The following is a 22,091-nucleotide window of genomic DNA, read 5'->3' as shown; positions in this document are numbered from 1 at the left end:
ATACACGTATGATTAATGTAATTTAAATTTTCCAACCCGGGTTACCACCCGGGTGATAACCTAGTATATATATATATATATATATCTATACTATATAATAAAAGAAACCACTTTGGAGACACATGTCACTCATTGGAGCCATCTATTTTTTAGCATATTAAAATTAAATAATTATTTAAAATTAAATAATTATTTATGAAATATACGTAGAGATATACTATTTAATATATATATATATATAATTATGAGATAGGGGAAGGTTCAAATGAAAACCACTAGTTATTGTGAAAACTCGAAAACTAATTAAAAAAAGCCAAAAAAACATACAAAATTTTTTTTTTTTAATTTTTTTTTTTGCAATCAAAATTTCGCAGGTTTTTTAATATAAAAAAAAATTTTCAAAAAAAAAAAAAAAATTTTTTTGTGTAGTGCACATATGTAATACTGCACATATGTATGTGTACTACACATGTGTATTATTACACATGTGCACTACACAAAAAAATTTTTTTTTTTTTTGAAAAAAAGTTTTTTTTATATATAAAAACTAGCGATTTTTATAAAAAAAAATTGAAAAAAAAAATTTGTGTGTTTTTTAGGCTTTTTTTAGTTAGTTTTCGAGTTTTCACAATAAAAGTGGTTTTCATTTGAACCATCCCCTTATGAGATATACGTAGAGATATAGTATAGATTAAAAACTTATTTAGAAAATATACTATTAATATTAAATTATTATTTTTATAATATATTTCCTTAGATATAGGAATAGGTTACATTATAGTTTTATTATATCGTAGAGACATTTTATTTTAATATTTACGTTTATACTTTTACATCCAAATTTAGGTAACATATTTAAATTGTCTATGACTCTTTATAATCAGTAATATGTTTTAAATATATTTAACTTTTTATAATCAGTAAATGTTTTAAATATATTTATTTTAAATAAAATATTATATATTTTTTAAATATGTTTTATAAAAATAAGAATAGGACTTAAGATGTAACTTTAAGGAGAGAAAAATTATTATTATTTAATAGGAGAGAAAATGCAGGAAATCAAAATCTGAAATTAATCAGAACTCAACTCGTGTATTACACGAGGTTTTTTAAAGATATAAGTTTTTATTATTTACTATATAAAATTACATTTATTCATCCCGTGTAACACACGGGGTTTTTTAAGACAACTTTTTTATCATTTACTATACAAAATTACATTTATCCAACCCATGTAATACATGAGGTATTTAGAAATATAATTTTTTATTATTTGATATATAAATTCAACCCGTGTAATACACGGGGTTTTTAAAGATATAACTTTTTTTTATAAATTACTATATAAAATTACATTTATACAACCTGTGTAATACATGAGTTTTTAAAAATATAACTTTTTTTATTATTTGATATATAAAATTAGATTTATTCAACCCGTACAATACACGGGGTTTTTTAAATATATAAATAATTTATTATTTAGTATTTTTTTTCATTATTTGATGTATAAAATTATATTTATTCAACCTGTACAACAATACAAAGGGTTTTTAAAGATATAACTTTTTTATTTTTTAGTATATAAAATTATATATATTCAGTCCATATAATAAACAAAGTTTTTAAAGATATATTATTTTATTATTTAGTATATAAATTCACATTTATTCAGCCCGTGTAATACACGGGGTTCTAATCTATACTATATAATAAAAGAAACCAACTTTGGGACACTTGTCATTCATAGAGGGCATCCATAATTTTATTTTTCTGCCTAATATAAATTAATTAATTAACATTAAATACAAAGGATTTAATGGATAAATTTAAATTTTTTTAAAGTTAACGTGTAATTATCATTTAACTTAGATTTTGTGAAATATTCAAAAGTAAAATACTAACGAATAACATCCGGGCTGGTTCAGTAAACAAGAAAAAAAACTATGGTTTTAGGTCCCAAAAATTACATATTTTACGTTATCCTCATGCTTGCAAATGTTTTAGATTAAAGGTCTTAACCATTCAGACTCTGTATAAATCTGAACCATTCAGAGGCAAATGTCTGAACTATTCAGACATCTGCTTGTGAAACAAACAGTCTGAACCATTAAGTGATCAACCAGTAAGATCTAGTAAGATCTGAACCATTAAGAGCCTCATTAAGAGGTAAACAAACAACCCCTTAATGGGTTCTTAATGGTTCAACACTTAATGATTCAGACTGTTTGTTTCACGAGCAGATGTCTGAATGGTTCAGACATTTGCCTCTGAATGGTTAAGCAATATACTGAGTCTGAATGGTTAAGACCTCTAATCTGAATTAGTCAGACATTTGCCTCTGAACGGTTAAGCTTTATACTAGCTCTTATTGGTTCAGACTTCTTACTGGTTCATCACTTAGTGGTTCAGACATCTTATTGGTTCAGTACTTAACCATTCAGATGTTGCCGAACAACCCCTTAGAATTCAACTCCACTTCATTCTACATACTTGGTATGATATTTTGCTCTTCATATGCTATACATATTATCCATATAGATCACATAGAAAAGATCATGTTTTTTAGACAAATTTACCATGTCAAATAAGTAATAATTTATCCCCTTTAATCAAAGGAGGAAAACTATGAGTTATTTAAAAAAAAAAATTTTGAGAGGGTAACTTTCATTAAAACACACAAGACAACCCAAACCGGGCCGACCAAAAAAACAACTACAAAATTACATATCTACAAAGGAACTCCATTTGCCCCAATAATCGAGTTATATAATAACGATATACATGTACCACGAGCTGTAACTAACATGTGTTTTAAAACAAGGTACCTTATAAACTCTTAACGTACATAATTTTTTCCTAATATTTTTAATATAATTATATACTAACGATATACATGTACCACGAGCTGTAACTAACACGTAGAGGTTTGTGAAAGGTATCTTTACATTCGAAATATCATAATTTTTTTTAAATTTTGATTTATATAGCTGGCGTATAGTGTCCTATGTCTTTGTTTTTATTTTCACTTATAAATATGTTTCCTTGGTTTAGTTGTACATGTAAAGTATTGCAATACACATAATATTTTCTCAACTACAGTTAATTGGTTTTATTAATTGTGATTCAGCCCGTGTATTACACGGGTCAATAACCTAGTCTAGTATATATATATAAGACTGTGGGGTATGGTGGGGCGGGGGTTGGGGCTTGGGTTGGGCATTTGGTGACACGTGTCCGCGGAGCCAGCCCACTGCCGGGTTACGTGTCCGCGGGGTATGGCGGGGCATGGGTTGGGCTTGGGTTGGGTGAACCGCGTGGCATAAATGTTTTTTTTTTAAAAATACAAAAAATTTATAAAAAATCACACAACATTTATAAAAAAAACCTACAACTTCATTAAAATTTTAAAAATTACATAATCCTAATAATTACATAATTTCTAAAAATTACAAAATAAAAAAACCTAGAGCGTTAAAAAAATTTCAAAAAGGTCGATCTTGTCGAACGCCTTGTTTTCCTTGCCTCGAAACTCTATGTTCGCCACCGCCACCCGGTCCTCGTGGCTTAACTCGCCACCGGGAACCGCATCGTAGTAAGCCTTGAAACGCTCGAGCTTGGGCCGTAGCTCGCGCCATTTATGTTGGCACGCGTTGAGGTTGTGGCGGTTGTTACCGACGTTATGTCGGTAGGGCGCAAATGCTTCCGCCCAATATTTTGTTTGGCCCGGTGGTCGTCCCTTCATAGCGTCGACGACGCTAGTTACGAGTGACATTTCTTTTTGACGGGTCCAGGATGCCATTTCTTCTTGGGTTCGTGGGATGGGGGGACCAGCGGGGTAGCGGGTTCAAGACAGTGGGTGTAGACGGTGGGGTTTTTGGTTCGTGGGATAGGGGACCGGTGGGGTTGGGGTTGCAATATATAGGGTCTTTGGGTGACCCGGGTGGCGGTTATAGAAGATGGGGGGATGGGGGGGACCAGTTTGAATTTTAAATTTCAAAATTTTAAACACTCGCCTGACGTGGCGACCTGACGTGACGGGTGACCCAATGAGAATAAGCCTGCTCGCTTCGCCATACCGCCCCACGCCCGGCTTGAAAGCCAAGCCCCAAGGGGCCACGCCACAACCCAAGCCCACCCGGGATGATGACTTGGACGTTTTCCCCCAAACTCCCGCCCTATACCCCACGGCCTAAACACACATTCTATTCAAAACCAATCTTCTATTAAAACTATAAAAACCATTTTCTAACACATACAAACCCATGAGGGGCAATAGTGCCCACTGTCTATTGGCTGAAATGGACAGCAAAGTCAATAGTGCCAGGCAGCTTTTCACAATAAATTTACGATTTTGCTATCAATTTAAAATTATGTTTTTACTCCCACTTAAAAATAAATTTACGCTTCTGCTCCCAGCTAAAAATTTTCAACTTTGCCCTGGGTTCAAAATTACGGCTTTGCCCCGTTTAAATTTACATTTTTGCCATTAGTTTTTCCCCTTAAAATTACGATGTCGCCATCAGTTAAAAATAAATTTACTTTGCTCCCAGCTAAAAATTTCAACTTTGCCTCGGTTAAAAATTACTATTTTGCCCCGTTTAAATTTACAGTTTTGCCATTAGTTTTTTTCTCACAGCCACGTTACGATTTTACCCTCAAATTAAATTTACATTTTCTCCATTGTTTTTGTTTGTTTTCCTGGTTAAATTACAATTTTTCCCCAAGTGTATAATTACAGTTATGCCGGCAACTGTCTGGCATTCCCCCATTGATCCATTTAGTTTACAATTTTATCCATGAATAACAATTATAATTTCGCCCTTAGCTCAAACTTACGTTTTCCCATCGTTTTAGTTTTTTTCTGCAAAAGTAGAAAACTTTTTTTATTGGTTCACTCGATTTAGTTTTTTTCTGTGTCAAAGAGCTGCCTAACACTCGCTCATTAGTCTTGAAAAACTACAGTTTTGCCCTGAGCCGAAAATACAGTCTTATCATCATTTTTGTTTTTTCTTTTAGTAAAATTATAATAATGTTTTTTTAATTAGTTAAGAATTATTCAGCCATCATCTCACAACACGGACATGACATCACTGAGTAAATTATTAGTTATTTAAAATAGATAGATGGTAGGTATTGTTTTCCTCTAACGTTGTCTTGTAGTTCTAACGCCTTGCAAGTTTTTGGTAATGAAATTTGCCGTTAAAAAATGGTAGTTATCTCTTATATATCAAGGAGAGGACCCCACACTTACCTCGTAGAACATAGATTCTCTTCCCTTCCATAACCTTCAAGACAAATATAAAACACACACACATCGTTACTTCTCCCAACAAAAGCTCTTACTTTTGTACACCTAGCTTTCACTTTTGCACACTCATCTCAATACTCACTTCCCCAATGGCCGACGACAACCACTCCACCACCGCACCTCCGCCGGACCTCCCACCCATTTCCCCCCACTCTCCACCACCAGAACACCAAGAAACCCCACCACCAGAAAACCAAGAAACCTCACCACCACATCCTGCAACAGACCAAGAAACAACTCCACCACCACCACCCACCACCACCATAGGTGACGTCATTGACCAACCAGAAAAACCCATCAAAACCCCAGAACCCATGCCATCTTTCAAAGAAGAAAGCAACCAAATCAAAGATCTTTCACCATCACAACAAAACTCACTTCAAGACTTCAAAACCCTAATCCAACAAGCCATAACCAATCAAGACTTCACCTTTTTACAAAACCAAAACCAACCCATTTCACAACTCTCAATTTGGGGCATACCCATCTTCCAAGACGACCGAACCGACGTCGTTTTACTCAAGTTCTTGCGAGCCAGAGACTTCAAAGTCCAAGATTCTTTCACTATGTTCAAAGACACCCTCCAATGGAGAAAAACATTTGATATTGAATCTTTATTAGAAGAAAACTTAGGGGATGATCTTGAAAAAGTTGTGTTTAATCATGGGTTTGATAAAGAAGGACACCCAGTTTGTTATAATGTGTATGGTGAGTTTCAGAATAAAGAGTTGTATAATAAAATGTTTAGTGATAATGAAGGAAGATTGAGGTTTTTAAGGTGGAGGATTCAGTTTCTTGAAAGGAGTATAAGGAAGTTGGATTTTAGGCCTGGTGGGGTGAATACTATTTTTCAGATTAGTGATTTGAAGAACTCGCCTGGACCGGCGAAACGGGAGCTTCGGTTAGCCACCAGGCAAGCTCTGCAGATTCTGCAGGATAACTACCCTGAATTTGTGGCAAAACAGGTGAGTTTGTGTTGTTATAATGTTGAGGTATGTGTAGTTTATAGATGTTTGTTTCAATTGAATAATTGGTTATTGTAGGATAGATAAGATTATCTTTTTGAGCAGGAGAAAGTTGCCAAATTTTGTGTTCATATTTGTGATTTTCTTTTTGGTAGAGTTAATTTCATTTATACCCTTTTAAAAGTCTAATGTTTCATATTTTATTAAGGCAATAATAATTCTAACTGAGTTTATTCCCGACGGTGGTCTCACCTTTTTCATTTTGTTTGTATAATGGTCCGTCGCCATTAAAAAAATATAACAAAGTTAAGTTTTTGTCCAAGTTACAAACCGATGTTTTAGGGCTTTTGATCAGAATGAGGGTACGAGTCGATTGATGTAAAACTTACCTTGTAAACGATGAAAACGGTGCTTCAATTCGGGTGTTTAAACTTCCAATGAACAAAAATCAAGCCGTTTGGAGCACCATCTCGAAGTAAGTTTTACATCAATCGACTCGTATCCTTGTTCTGATTAAAAGCCCTAAAACATCGGTTTGTAATACAAACAAAATGAAAAAGGTTGGACCACTGTCGGGAATAAACTCAGTTGGGATTATTATTGGCCAAAAACAGCCAGATCGTATTTTTTAAATCCAATTTGCCTTTTATTAAATAATAAGGGATTAGGATCAAATACAAAGGATCCTGATTGTAAGAAGTGTAAGAAAGATTTATAGAGTGACAAGTGTCCAATAACCTAAAAAAACCCACTACACAAAAAAAACCCACTACAAAAAAAAAAAAAAAAAAAAAAACCTTAAACATCCACCACCACCAAAAACCTAACCCCCCCCCCCCACATCACCCACCCAAAAAAAAATTTTTTTTTTTTTTTTTTTTTTTTGCCAAGGGGGTGGGGGTTTAGGTTTTTGGGTGGGGTAGGGGTGGGTGTTTAGTTTTTTTTTAGGTTTTTGGGGGGTGGTGTGGGGGGGGGGGTTAGGTTTTTTTAGGTTTTTGGGGGTGGGGGGGGGGGTTATTTTTTTTGGTGAGGTATAATTTTTTTTGTTTTTTTTGCCGGGGGGGGGGGGGTTTAGGTTTTTGGGTGGGGGTGGGGGGGTTAGGTTTTTGGGTGGTGGTGGGGTGGGGGTGGGTGTTCAGATTTTTGGTGGTGATGTAGTGGGTTTAGTTTTAGCTTATTGGACACTTGTCACTCTATAAATCCTTCTTACACTTCTTACAATTAGAAGCCTTTGTAGAATAACTTGACCCTAAATAATATACGTAGTTTATATTTTGTTAGATATTTGTAGTTTATAGATGTTTGTTTCAATTAAATAATTGATTATTATAAGATGGATAAGATCATAACAGAAGGAGAAAATTGCCAAATTTGGGGCCAAATTTTTTTATTTTTTTAGAGCTAGTTTCATCTATACCCTTATAAAAGTTTAATGTTTCATATATTTGTCAAGAAAATATATGAAATTTATAATTTTTATAGATGTTTGTGATATATGTAGTTTATAGAATTATAGATGTTTGTTTTATTTGAATAATTGGTTATTGTAAGATAGATTAAATCATCTTTTTTGAGCAGGAGAAAGTTGCCTAGTTTTGGGTTGAAATTTGTGATTTTTCTTTAGAATTAGTTTCATTTATACCCTTATAAAAGTCTAATGTTTCATATATTTAATATTTGCAAAGAAAATATATGTAGTTTATAAATTTATAGATTTTGAGATATTTTTGGTTTATAGATGTTTGTTACAATTGAACAACTGATTATTGTAAGATACATAAGAACATCTTTTTTAACAGAAGAAGAAAATTGCAAAACCAAGCATGGACGGACCTAGCCTTTGTCGAGGGTGGGCGGCTGCACCCCTTGAAAAAAAAAATTAGCGTATATTTTAGGCAAAAAACCCGACCGCACCCCTTGAAAATATGGTTGAACACCTCATTCGCACCCCTAACAATCTAGCTTTTTCAATTATATTTTATGCAATAAGTGTGTGATTATTCATTATTGATATTAACATCTTTGAAGGTTTTCATCAATGCCCCTTGGTGGTATTTAGCTTTCTATACAATGATTAGTCCGTTCATGACTCAAAGGACTAAAAGCAAGTTTGTATTTGCTAGCACGGCCAAGACACCCGAAACCCTTTTCAAGTGAGTTCTTTTTTTTCTGTTTATACATCTCGGTTAGTCCTTAAAAACTAGAGATGACAATTTCAACTCATTTATATATAAACTAGGTTATAACCCCGTGTATTACACGGGGTTTAATAAATAAATTTTATATACTAAATAATAAAATAATATATTTTTAAAAATCTCATTTATTGTATGTGTTGAATAAATATAATTTTATATATTAAATAATAAAAAATTATGTCTATAAGAACCATATTGTATGGGTTGAATAAATGTAATTTTATATACCAAATAAAAGAGTTATATCTTTAAAACCACGTGTATTACACGGGTTGAATAAATGTAATATTGTTTACCAAATAATAAAATAATACATCTTTAAAAAACCTCATTTATAACACAGGTTGAATAAATGTAATTTTATATACCAAATAATAAAAAAATACATCTTTAAAAATTTTCTGTACTAAATAATAAAAAATATATATCCTTAAAAATCCCCGTGTATTGTACGAATTGAGTAAATTACTCAATCTAATTTTATATATCAAATAATAAAAAGTTATATCTTAAAAAACCTCATGTATTACATGGGTCGAGTAAATGTAATTCTGTATAGTGAAAATAAAACTATTTAATATATTAATATAAAGTTTGATTTTCGTGATAAAAATAGATTATTCTATTGTTGAAAAATTTGTTAACGAACTCTAATAAATTTAACCCTTTATTTAAAACTCCGCAAATGTATAAATGATAAATAATATTAGTTAATTTTATTTTAAGTTTCGTAAAATCTATTTGATACCAAACTAAACAAAACGTTCAAATAATTAATTCAAATAAATCTATACTATATAATAAAAGAAACAACTTTTGGGACACTTGTCATCATATTAGGTCATCTCTTATAGATAATTATTATTTTAATTTAATCTTTTATAGATAATTATTATTTTAGTTTAATATTATTTAGTTTAATATCTTATATTATAGATAACCATTCTATTAAATATTATTAGTTTAATATCTTATGGATAATTATTATTTACTTTAATCTCCTTCTCATTTATAATATTATTTATTTGACTTAATAATATTTGAACGTTTTGTTTAGTTTGGTATCAAATAGATTTTACGAAACTTAAAATAAAAATAACTAATATTATTTATCATTTATACATTTACGGAGTTACAAATAAAGAGTTAAATTTATTAAGACTTCGTTAACAAACTTTGCAACAACAAAATAATCTATTTTATCACGAAAACCAAACTTTGTATTAATATATTAAATATTTTTATTTTCACTATACAATTACATTTACTCGACCCATGTAACACATGAGGTTTTTTAAGATATAAGTTTTTTATTATTTGATATGTAAAATTAGATTTATTGAATTCGTATAATAAACAGGGTTTTTAAGGATATATGTTTTTTTATTATTTAGTACAGAATATTACACTTATTCAAACCGTGTAATGCACATATTTATAAAGATGTAAATTTTTTTATTATTTGGTAAACAATATTACATTTATCAAACCCGTGTAATACACGTGGTTTCAAAGATAAATTTTTTTTATTTGGTATATAAAACTACATTTATTCAACCCGTACAATATGGTTCTTATAGATATAACTTTTTTATTATTTAATATATAAAATTATATTTATTCAACCCGTGCAATAAATGAGGTTTTTAACGATATATTGTTTTATTATTTAGTATATAAAATTTAGTTATTCAACCCGTGTAATACACGGGGTTATAACCTAGTAATATTATAAATGAGAAGCAGATTAAACTAAATAATAATTATTCATAGGATATTAAACTAATAATATTTAGTAGGAGGATTATCTATAATATAAGATATTAAACTAAATAATTAATTAGAAGATATTAAACTAAAATTATAATCATCTATAAGAGATGGCATAATATGATGACAAGTGTCCTAAAGTGGTTTCTTTTATTATATAGTATAGATGGGCCGATTAAGGTTATCGTTATGTTATATCTCTAACATGCCAAGTAGGTAAAATAGAAAAAAGAATCAGCTAAAAAGATAATGGAGTAAATTGTCATTTCGTCCCTAAGGTTTGATCGGTTTGCGACTTTCGTCCAAAGGTTTGTTTTTTTGCATCTGGATCCAAAAGGTTTGAAATCTTGCCATTTTCATCCGGCTCGTTAACTCCATCCATTTTTCTCCGTTAAGTCGGGGGTATTTCCGTCTTTTTTGTTAACTTAAAGGGTAATTCGGTGTTTTTCACATTATGCTAAATGCTTTTACATAAAGTGAAAAAGACCGAATTGCCCTTTAAGCTAACAAAAAAGACTGAAATATCCCTGACTTAACAGAGAAAATTGGATGGAGTTAACGAGCAAGATGAAAATGACAAGATTTCAAACCTTTTGGATCCAAATGCGGGAAAAACAAACCTTTGGACGAAAGTCGCAAAACTGGCCAAACCTCATGGACGAAAATGGCATTTTACTCAAGATAATGGGTCAAAATTCGCCCAAACTGTTTTATTCAAGAATTTAAATCATTATGCTATTAATATAGTTTTATAAACATATCTAACATACTAATTTATCGAAAGGCTTCTAATAATCTTTAGACAAAACTGAACCATTTTGCAACATATATATAAACTTATGCATCTTGGTTCCTATACCGCTTTAGGTTCTAAGTGTGTTGTTTTTTTAACAGATACGTGAATCCGGAGCACGTACCAATTCAGTACGGCGGGTTGAGCGTAGATTACTGTGATTGCAATCCCGAATTCACAATTGATGATCTGGCTTCAGTGGTCACCGTTAAACCAGCTACCAAGCAGACCGTGGAGATTATAGTAAACGAGGTACGGTTTACATGAAAACATTGAACACTCGTATTTCTTTTTGTTGTATTCATGTGCGGTTTTGGATCCTTACGGTTGGTCAAATGGGTACACTGTTGCAGAAATGCTTATTTGTATGGGAGCTACGTGTAGTCGGTTGGGAGGTGAGCTATAGTGCTGAATATGTGCCGAACAACGAAAGCCATTACACGATAATCATACAAAAGGCTAGAAAGATGACTCCAACCGATGAACCAGTGATCAGTCACAGTTTCAAGATCAGTGAGCTTGGTAAGATACTTCTTACTGTTGATAACCCGACCTCGAAGAAGAAAACACTGCTCTATAGGTTCAAGGTGTGCCCTCTTTCCGAATAGAATAACGTACATCAAGGATCGACAGACAGACAGTCAGATGATCGCGCGAGTTTATTATTTATTTATGTTTTTATTTGTTTCTTTTTGGTAGTTGTTATGAGTTTGGGTCCATGGTGTTGTGTTTGGGTTCAAAAGGCTTGTGGTTTTTGTATTAATGTCTTTTGGCTTTCACAAAATCGGTTGCTGAAATTTGACTGATCGAGTTCTATTTTTAATATGCAATCATCAAACCGTTTTGTGTGATTAAATATATTTTTGTATTCTCTTTGTTTTTTTTGTAATAAGTGTTCATATTTCTTAAGATTTTTTCTTTGTATTTTTTGACATTTGTTTTTGGAAAAAGTTGAATAAAAAGTATACGATGTCACTCAAATGCCAAAACGCCTGATATAAATATAACAAACACATTGACAATTGTTCATTTGTGACATCTGTTATCCGAGTAGATCCGCCCATGTACATATGTTACGGACAGAAACCATTGCAAGGTATCAGACTTGTCATACATCGGTTGTATTTGAAACGTGGGGTTTATAGACCAAACCACCATGTGATACTTGAAGAGCTACGCTTCGATCTAGGGGTGTTCAAAAAGCTCACGTCTTGCTCGAAAAAGGCTCAGTTGTAAAGCGAGCGAGCTCAAATTATTTTATTTTATATAGATTAATATGGATTTTAAATGTACTAAAATGTACAAACATATCTGGGAGGGGATCGAAGTGTTACATTTTAACTTTAATGCCTTCCGGTCTATAAGATATTAGAAAAAAATAAAAATAATACATATAGATATAGATATATGTTTGATTTTTTTTATATGCCAATATTTGTGAAATAAATAAAAAAAATTAATGAGCCGACTCCATTTGGCGCGAGCTGGCTCGAAAATTTTACTAGCCGAGCTCGAGCTCGACTTTTCAACTTGACAAAACAAATGATCCGAGCCCGTTTAAGCTCAAGCTCAACCTAGCTCGATTACAGCCCTACTTCGGTCACAAGCGGTCATAATGGCTACAAAAGTCAAAAGGGTTGTTTCCAAACTAACACTGATGATAGTAGGAACGCCAAACCTTTTCTCAAACGGAGAGTTTTCCTTCGTGATGAATGTTTTTCCAATAGCAATACTCTCGTCCATGGGTTAAAGCATCTAACAAAGCCCCACCTAAAACCTTATTAGATTGGTTGAAGGAAAGACCCGCCATCCAAGTGAATGAGAAACCTATAATCAAGAGGTCATTGTGATGTGGTCGATGTGCATGCATCTTATGTCCTCTTTGTCAGATCTTGGCAACATAACGTTGATGCAACACATTGAAGGAATTACAAAACGTTTATGCAACACATCGAAGGAATTACAAAACATTGATTCAACACACGGAAAGAATAGAATATGCATCTCTTCACCTAGGAAAGGAAGTATATAGCTATCTTGTCTATCTAGTAAAGATGACAATGGGCCGCATATGGCTTATCCCAGTCTCATACCCCGAATGAGGTTCAACTCAATTAGAGCTTTAGGAAGTCAATTTCGAGTAGCTAACAAACGACGTGTTTACACACCTACAAATATCACCGAATAGTGAGTGAATAATAGTGTTATTGATTAATTATGTTTCGTTTGTGTTTTCCTTGAGTGACCATCGCTTGTTTCAAACAACGAGCGTGGCAAGGGCTCAAATTAATAAGAATCTATAAGTTGCAAAGATAGTGTTATTGAAATTTGATATCAAAAGGGAAATCGAGCTTGGGTTATGGAGAATGAAAACATAGTGTTGCTTGTTCATCAAGAAAACAATACATATATAAACCTTGTGTTTTAGTCATACGAGTACATGTGTTTTATCTCATACTCTAAAGGGGGTGTTTATTGCTTAACAACCGAGTCAAGCCAAGCAGTTTAAGTATGAGCTTAGGCTTGAACTTGAAGTTAAACAATACGTCCCAACTTGACTCGGCTTATTTATTCTTGACGAGCTAAAATTTGAGCCCGAGACAAGTCCATAAAAACCCGACCTAACTTGTTTACTATATTTTTTTTTAACTTTTAATATTATAGTTGAATATATTAGTGGCTAATGACACATTATATTGATTTAATCTGGAATTTAAGTTATGACTTATAAATAAATAAAATATATAAATTTAACTCAAACGAGCCAACAATCGAGCGAGCTTACCTTGGCTCAAACTTAGTTCTGATTTTAAGCTACAAGCATTTTAACAACCCTACCTCCAGAATTGTTTCATAATTTTGTTAAATTGTTTCATAATTTTAACAACGAATAAAAGACCATTTAAAAATTTATCACGATACATTTTAAAGATGAAATAAAGTTTAGAGATAATTACGTCTATATTCAACGTTAGTGATTCAAATTTACCGTTAAAAAATCAATATTGTGTATAGATTCTTTCAAAGACAACTTAATTTTGATCTGGATTCTGATCAAACGACTTTTGAATCCAAATTCATTTTAGAAACAAACAATAATACACAAATTTACTCATTAAACACCCCAAAAAAGACATAATAAATCCAATCGCGTCTTTAAACATATTTCTTCACCTCCACATCACCTGATCACCATCATCATCATCATCCCCTTTTTCCCCAAAATCAAAACCCTAAATCCACCAAATTCACCCATCGATCCACCAAATTGACTTAGGGTTTCACTCCACAACCACCCCAATTTCATCACCATGTACAGCAACTTCAAAGAACAAGCTATCGAGTACGTAAAGCAAGCCGTACAAGAAGACAACGCCGGAAATTACGCTAAAGCTTTCCCTCTTTACATGAACGCCTTGGAGTATTTCAAAACTCACTTGAAATACGAGAAAAACCCTAAGATTCGAGAGGCGATTACGCAGAAATTCACCGAGTATTTGCGCCGTGCAGAGGAGATTAGGGCTGTTCTTGATGACGGTGGCGCTGGACCCGCGGCCAACGGCGGCGATGCGGCCGTGGCGGCCAGGCCGAAGACGAAACCTAAGGATGGGGAAGGTGGAGGTGGAGGGGGAGATGGTGAGGAGAATTCGAAACTTAGGGCTGGATTGAACTCTGCGATTGTTAGGGAGAAACCTAATGTGAAGTGGAGTGATGTTGCCGGACTTGAGAGTGCGAAACAGGCGCTGCAGGAAGCGGTTATTCTGCCCGTTAAATTTCCGCAGTTCTTTACTGGTTTGTGGACTTGATTTGATATGATCATGGTTAATGTTTTGTGTTAGTGATGTTGCTGGATTAAGGTGTTTGGCTAGTGTTGTTAGAGATTATAATGATTAGTGATTAGTTGAGCATTTATCAGGCGTTGTAGGAACCGGTTATTCTGCGTGTTAAATTTCTGCAGTTCTTTACTGGTTTGTGGACTTGATTTGATATGATCATGGTTAATGTTTTGTGTTAGTGATGTTACTGGATTAAGGTGTTTGGCTAGGGTTGTTAGAGGTTATGATGATTAGTGATTAGTTGATCATTTATCAGGCGTTGCAGGAACCGGTTATTCTGCGTGTTAAATTTCTGCAGTTTTTTACTGGTTTGTGGACTTGATTTGATATGATTATGGTTAATGGTTAATGTTAGTGATGTTACTGGATTAAGGTGTTTGGTTAGGGTTGTTAGAGTTAGAGGTTATGAACTCATGATGATTAGTGATTAGTTGATCATTTATCAGGCGATGTAAGAAGCGGTTATTCTGCCGGTTAAATTTCCGCAGTTTTTTACTGGTTTGTGGACTTGAGTTGATGTGATTATGGTTAATGGTTAATGTTTTGTGTTAGGGTTTGTGGTTTAAGGTGTTTGGTTAGGGTTGTTAGAGGTTATGATGATTAGTGATTAGTTGATCATTTATCAGGCGTTGTAGGAAGCAGTTATTCTGCCCGTTAAATTTTTGCATTTTTTTTTACTGGTTTGTGGGCTTGATATGGTTATGATTATGGTTAATGTGTTTGGTTATGGTTAAATGGTTTGTGTTGGTGATGTTACTACTGGTTTGTGGACTTGATATTGTTATGTTAATGGTTTGTATTAGGGTTGTTAGGGTTTGTAGTTTAAGGTGTTTGGTTAGGGTTGTTAGTTAATTAGTTGTGGGATTGACTGGTGTTGATGCAAAGTTAATGAGGTTAATGATGCTTGACATACGATGTTTCATGGATCTATACTATGTCTTTGTCGACAACTTAATAGTTTGTTTTTGTGGTAGGTAAAAGGCGGCCTTGGAGAGCTTTTCTTTTATATGGTCCACCTGGGACAGGAAAGTCATACTTGGCAAAGGCTGTTGCCACTGAAGCAGACTCTACATTTTTCAGGTGTTAATCCTAATAAACATAGATTAATTCGGTTACGTTATTTTAATCCTACATACAATGGAATGCTCTTCATTGGATTAGTTTGTACATAAAAAATGCTGACAACTGTGGTTAGTTTATATCAGACTTTAGACTAGTTCACACTTCACATACATAGGTATGTATCTATGCAGTTAATATCGGTGATATATCAGTGATATATCGGTTATATCGGTCATATCGGTCCCTTAGTAAAATATCGGTGTCAAATATCGGCCAAAATATCGGTACCGATATTATCGGCGATATTGATCGCCCATCTTGCCATCTCTAGTTGAAAGAACTTGCATATATCAACCATATACGGAAGTAGGCCACCAATCTGACTTACAGCTAACAATGTTCGTATTTCTGCCTAAAAAGGACTTTTAATACGGTTTTCATAGATTTTGGGTTCTTTTTTACGTTCATGAACTTACGCCAATGAGTTGGCAAGTGCCAACTGGTGGTTTGGTGCAGTGTATCTTCATCAGATCTTGTTTCAAAGTGGATGGGAGAAAGTGAAAAGCTGGTGTCAAATCTTTTCCAAATGGCTCGTGAAAGCGCACCCTCCATTATATTTATCGATGAGATTGACTCTCTAAGCGGTCAACGTGGAGAAGGCAACGAGAGTGAAGCTTCAAGGCGTATTAAAACCGAAATTCTTGTTCAGATGCAGGTAATTATTAAAGTTTAAAACCCAAAAAAAGAAAAATAAATCGATATGAAGATTTGCCAACTTTTTATTCTTTCAGGGTGTAGGACACAACGATGATAAAGTTCTAGTACTTGCAGCAACAAATACACCCTACTCTCTGGATCAGGTCTTTTAGAAAAAGAATAATCATTTTGTTAAATACTAAAATTCTAGTCAGCTTAGTTAGTATTTTCAAATAATTGTTGCAGGCTATCCGCCGGCGTTTTGATAAGCGTATATACATTCCACTTCCGGATTTGAAGGCCCGACAACACATGTTCAAGGTAATGATGGCACTCTACACATATTTACTATTTTTGCTGCTCTTTTTATTGATGTATTTTTTTTACTCGTGTAAATTATGACGTTTCTTTAAATTTGGGTTATAATATTTTCAATTGTTTGCAAGTAAAGGTCGCATAGTGAGCTGGTCAAGCAGGTCGCTTAACAAGTCAACATGGGTTTGGGTCAAAAAGAATAATCTTTTGTGTGTCTTGAATGGATCTGGTTGCCAGGGAGAGCAGAAAACCGAAAAACCCATAACCGAACCGAAAAAACCAAACCGCACAAAAAACCAAAAAAAAAAGACGAACCTAAATTTACGGTTTGGTTACGGTTTTGCATTTTATGAGAACTAAAGAAAAATGAACCTAACCGAATAACCTAAAAAATCATTTTTTTAATGTTTGTTATATATTTGATTTAGGATTAATTTTATTCTTGAACGGTAAGTATTTGTAATAAAAACATTAGCATGTTTATTTATCTTTGAAATGATTTATCAATTTACTACAAGAAATAACAAGATTTAACCTAAAAATTAAATGATTTTCAAAATATTATGATATAAAATGTCTTGATAAAAACTTTGGAGAAAAATAAAAATAGATTAGAAAGTTTAGGTTTATGTGAACAATATTAATTAAAAAGGTTAAATATAATAACTTAAATGTAAACATCTAAGAAAGATTCTTAAATCTTGGATTATAATTTATAACTTTTATATATGAATTTTACGTAAATTTGATTCAAAAAATGAAAAAACCGAACCGAACCGTTGCTAAAACCGAAACCGAACAGTTTTCAAAAACCGAGAACCAAACCGTGCACACCCCTACTGGATGGCTTGATTTTTGTCCATTTATGGCTTAAATTATTTGAAATAACTACGACAACTATATTATTACAATAGTAATGTGGCATTAAAAGTACATTATGGGAGTTTTTCGACTCCTATAACCCAGTGGACCCGTCTCCTTTTTAGCTTTGCTTTTTTCTTTATTCTACCCATTTGACTTCTTAGAGATAAATAGGCCAACGTGCCACCGTAATTGCATGTTTATGAAAAAAATGTATAACATGTGGCTTGATATACAGGTGCATTTAGGAGATACACCAAATAACTTAACTGAAAGTGACTTTGAGGCCTTGGCTCGTAAGACCGAAGGATTTTCTGGTTCTGATATTGCCGTTTGTGTAAGTGCAGTTCTTACATTTACTGCCAAAATTCCAAAATAACACTTTGAAATGCGTATCTATAAGTCTAATATTTATGGCTTTTGTAGGTTAAGGATGTTTTATTTGAACCCGTACGTAAAACTCAGGATGCCATGTTTTTCGTTAACACAAATGATGGTTTGTGGGTACCATGTGGTCCAAAACAACCCGGGGCTGTCCAAACCACCATGCAGGAGCTTGCAGCACAAGGATTGGCGGCGAAGGTAATGAAAATTCTCTTCAGGGTCAAATGGTTGACCAATCAAGTAAAATTACCTGATATCTGATTTTTTAACCGCATTAACTGTATAGAGTTTAGGTTTTGTTATTGACAACAGGTCAAATTGGTATAATACTAAAAAGAGCTAATATGAGATTTATTGCAGATTAGTCCACCACCGATCATGAGAGCAGATTTTGACAAGGTGCTTGCGAGGCAGAAGCCGACTGTGAGCAAAAGCGACCTTGAGGTTCACGAGCGATTCACAAAAGAGTTTGGGGAAGAAGGCTAAAAGAATGGTGAGTTGCACCAAATTATTGTCAATTGTATTTTGCTACTTTGTTCTTTTGGATTTTTATTATTGTTATTATTGTATAAGATATTTCTACAAAAAAATACCATGTTTTTCTTCGGTACTAATGAAGGTGTAATTAACTTTTTACTTTTTTTTATTGTGTCTTGACCATGTATGTAATAAGACTTTTTTGTGATATATTGTGTCTTGACCATGTAATTAGACTTTTTTTTTTTTGTGAAATTGTATGTAAAATTAATATTCCTTTCACATACTATATCATACATCATATCATAATTATTATAAGCATGTAACATAAATTTTGATTATTTTAAACATATAAGTATATCAAACATGTATGTTGCGCGACCTCAAATGAGAACCATATGAAATATTAGAGTTTTTGGAACGAAATTTGTTCGTGATGTTTTTCTAAATAAGTGAAAACATTATGCCAATATCTCTAGATCAAGTGGTGGAAAGCTTGCATTTCTCTTGAGAGATGCAGGTTCAACTCCTACTTGGTGCAGAGTGAGGCACTGGTGGGCGATGATAGGAGACTCAAGGAAACCTGGGTTCGATTCTTGAGCCAAACAGGGTTTACTGGTAATTTCACCGTCGTGCCTACGGGCGGGTGGGTTACCGGGTTTTCCCCGGAATTAGTGGTGGACTCCGGTTACTTTCGGAGTACTCCGTTTGGTCCAGTGGGTGCTTCGAGAGTACTCGTTCCTTTGATTTGAAAGGAACAAAAAATAAATAAAATTAAAATTTGAAAAAATCACTTCAACTACCGGTCCAGTTGTCCCAAGTAGTACATAACCGGACCGGTTATGTAGATGATTTTCAATCCGGTTCGGTTCTGATAACACTTATTCAAATACATCCTTACCAACATTACTCAAATTTGGTCTGACCCACAACTATTGTCTAGCAAGATCATATTACATTACAAAACTGTTGATAATCCATGTATTAATGAACAAACTTCCATCTAAAAATCCTATTTCCTTGTACATTCTATCTTCTACCATCAATCTCTTCTTCTATCAAGACAATAAGTTTCTCGGCAACGGAAAACTAGCCTTCCTCGCAGGTTTTCCAAACCGCGAAAACCGTCTACTCGCGTGTAATCTCCTCTTTATAACCGGAACCTTTTTCCCCACAGACCGCCATATCATCTGCACCGCATCACCCTTCTCGGATGGATACTGGTACTCGAAAAAGTGTTCAACTTCTTTTAACTTTTCCCATTTTCGCGTCCACTCGTCTCTACCGATTCTTCGTATAAAGTTTATAAGAAATTTCTCTTTCAAAGCATCCGACGTTCGAACGAAGATGCAAAACTCGGAGTAATCGATAACATCCTCAAAGGGTAGCTCGATGTCATCACTGATGATCACAGGAACACAGTGGCTAGCAATGGCGTCAAACAACCGATTCGACGACGGGGTGTCACCCGCTATGTTCAGACAGAATTTCGACGATTGCATTCCTTTTGTCGCCGAAGGAATACCTTGTTTTTTAACGCTACCGAACGCGAAATGAACGTCTTTTTCTTTCTGTAAAAGATAAAAGATTTCTTGACGGACGAAGCCGCCGTCTTTTCTGTATATCGCGCCCTGGAAAAACAGCAGGATCGGGCGGGAATCGAAACCGGATGAATCGTTAACGTAGCTTTTGATGATGTGCTTGTAAGGTGCGATAACATCTTTGTTGATGTTTGCTATAGTTGGTGGGTACCTTCCGAAATCCGAAAGAATGAACATGGCGGGCCATAGCTGCATTCGCGCGTCGAGTAAGCTATTCGGATGGTGCGCCGCGATTACGTGATCTATCCCACCCGACCGTTTCCATTCGGGCTGACCCGTTACGTATGTAACTAACTTCTTTTGCAGTTCTTTGTTCGTGTTGGTTTTTTTATGTGCGTTTAGCCTCGAAAACCGATTAAAACATATGGAAGAGAAAAAGGGTATGAATATAACATCCGCTTCACTCGAGTTATGAACTCTAATCGCGTATCGACCACCTGCATTGTCGAATTCTGAGGCTAAAAGGTCTAGCGTAAGCCAGTACGCTACGCTATGTTGCACGTTTAACCCACCGGCGTATTCGGGTACTTCTGAACGGATATCGGGCCAAGGAGTGTCACCATCCGGCTTCCAATCCAACAGCTCGAAATGAAACTCAGAGGGTAAATCATACATAAACACTTTTAAACTTGCTTGTTGATCATGATCTATAAATAGCGGATTATAATGTTTCAAATGTGGAAACAAATTTTGATCAATGAATTGATACCGGCCCGAGTTCAACAGTAATGACCACGATAAGACGAACACGGTTAACGCGAGTGACAACAAAGCGATCAAAGATTTCCAAGATAGTAACCCAATTGAATACAATGAACCCCCATTTCTGTCAGCCATTTCGTCGAACAGGTTGTGGGCATTAACATGTAATGTTACTTCATGATCAATTTGGGTTGATTTGATTGAAGAAAACTCAGACCCATTAACCAACAAAGATTAAACCTCTGAATGATGACAGTTTTTGATCGAAATTGTTGCGATTTCATGGGTCATTCGAGTTCTTGGAGGGGGATTGTTTAGAATATGAAATGCGGATAAACCCTATGTGAAATTGGATGAAAAGATCTTGAAATCAAGCGAAATACGGGTGAATTTTGGATGCCCAACAAGGAAGAAAAGAATCAGAAGCAGATGGTTATGAATGTAACTGTTTTGTTTGGGTTCTCACCCTCCAACCAAAACTGGAAAAGATTTAAGTCGGCTGAAAATGGGGGGATCCATTCCTTTTCATTTTTTTATCCATTGGGGAATCTATTAAATTAAATTAAAATAATGTTAATTAGGAAAACCGAATATTAATATTTCAAACCTTTTTAACGGCCAACAAATAAAAGTCCGGAAGTCTGGTTATCTGAGGTAACCCAATGACAAAAACCGACCTCATACGCATGTGATCACAGACAACGCTGGGTAGCTTAAGCTCATCATCTTGAGTTCTGGAGAAAATCCGCTGCCCAAAGGCTAACTGCTGTAAAACCTGGTGAGGATTGGATTCGAACTAGAGACATGTGGCCTTCAGCCTAAATCTTCACTTCCCATCCAATACCAGTTGAGCTGTAGCTCATTGGTCAATAATTCAAACTATAACTCGTTGACTGATAATTCATACTGGTAGTGTGATTAATGACACTTGTAACATTCATTTTTGATGCTAGAGGCAATTCTGAACTAACATAAAAACGACATAAGTGAGAGTTAGATGAAAGCGAAGTTACTTTTGTGTTATGATTGAATTGTCTTAACAACAAAAATAGAAGTTAAGAATGTCATTGTTAATATGGATTATTATTGGCTAATAGGATCAAAATTATATCCAATA

At 34.1% G+C, this 22,091-nt stretch overlaps 3 protein-coding genes across 3 annotated transcripts; 2 read left to right on the top strand and 1 right to left on the bottom strand.

The window, feature by feature from the left end:
- Positions 1-5,302: 5,302 nt before the first annotated feature.
- LOC110891031 (patellin-3) lies at positions 5,303-11,916 on the top strand. Its single transcript, XM_022138695.2, has 4 exons — positions 5,303-6,279; positions 8,308-8,432; positions 11,142-11,292; positions 11,394-11,916. The coding sequence occupies exons 1-4, from the start codon at positions 5,404-5,406 to the stop codon at positions 11,646-11,648; spliced, it is 1,407 nt and encodes a 468-aa protein (XP_021994387.1). The 5' UTR covers positions 5,303-5,403; the 3' UTR covers positions 11,649-11,916.
- A 2,250-nt stretch (positions 11,917-14,166) lies between these two features.
- LOC110891030 (protein SUPPRESSOR OF K(+) TRANSPORT GROWTH DEFECT 1) lies at positions 14,167-18,881 on the top strand. The gene is made up of 8 exons (XM_022138694.2): positions 14,167-14,832; positions 15,851-15,956; positions 16,455-16,653; positions 16,730-16,798; positions 16,881-16,955; positions 18,049-18,147; positions 18,237-18,392; positions 18,555-18,881. Exons 1-8 carry the CDS (start codon positions 14,352-14,354, stop codon positions 18,678-18,680), a joined length of 1,311 nt encoding a protein of 436 aa, XP_021994386.1. The 5' UTR covers positions 14,167-14,351; the 3' UTR covers positions 18,681-18,881.
- Positions 18,882-19,561: 680 nt separating this feature from the next.
- LOC110891029 (probable arabinosyltransferase ARAD1) lies at positions 19,562-21,503 on the bottom strand. Its single transcript, XM_022138693.2, has one exon. The coding sequence runs from the start codon at positions 21,107-21,109 to the stop codon at positions 19,730-19,732; it is 1,380 nt and encodes a 459-aa protein (XP_021994385.1). The 5' UTR covers positions 21,110-21,503; the 3' UTR covers positions 19,562-19,729.
- Positions 21,504-22,091: the final 588 nt, after the last annotated feature.

The sequence above is a fragment of the Helianthus annuus genome, chromosome 11 (assembly GCF_002127325.2).
Source record: "Helianthus annuus cultivar XRQ/B chromosome 11, HanXRQr2.0-SUNRISE, whole genome shotgun sequence".
NCBI classification, from domain to species: Eukaryota; Viridiplantae; Streptophyta; class Magnoliopsida; order Asterales; family Asteraceae; genus Helianthus; species Helianthus annuus.
This window is presented reverse-complemented; position numbering and strand designations above follow the sequence as displayed.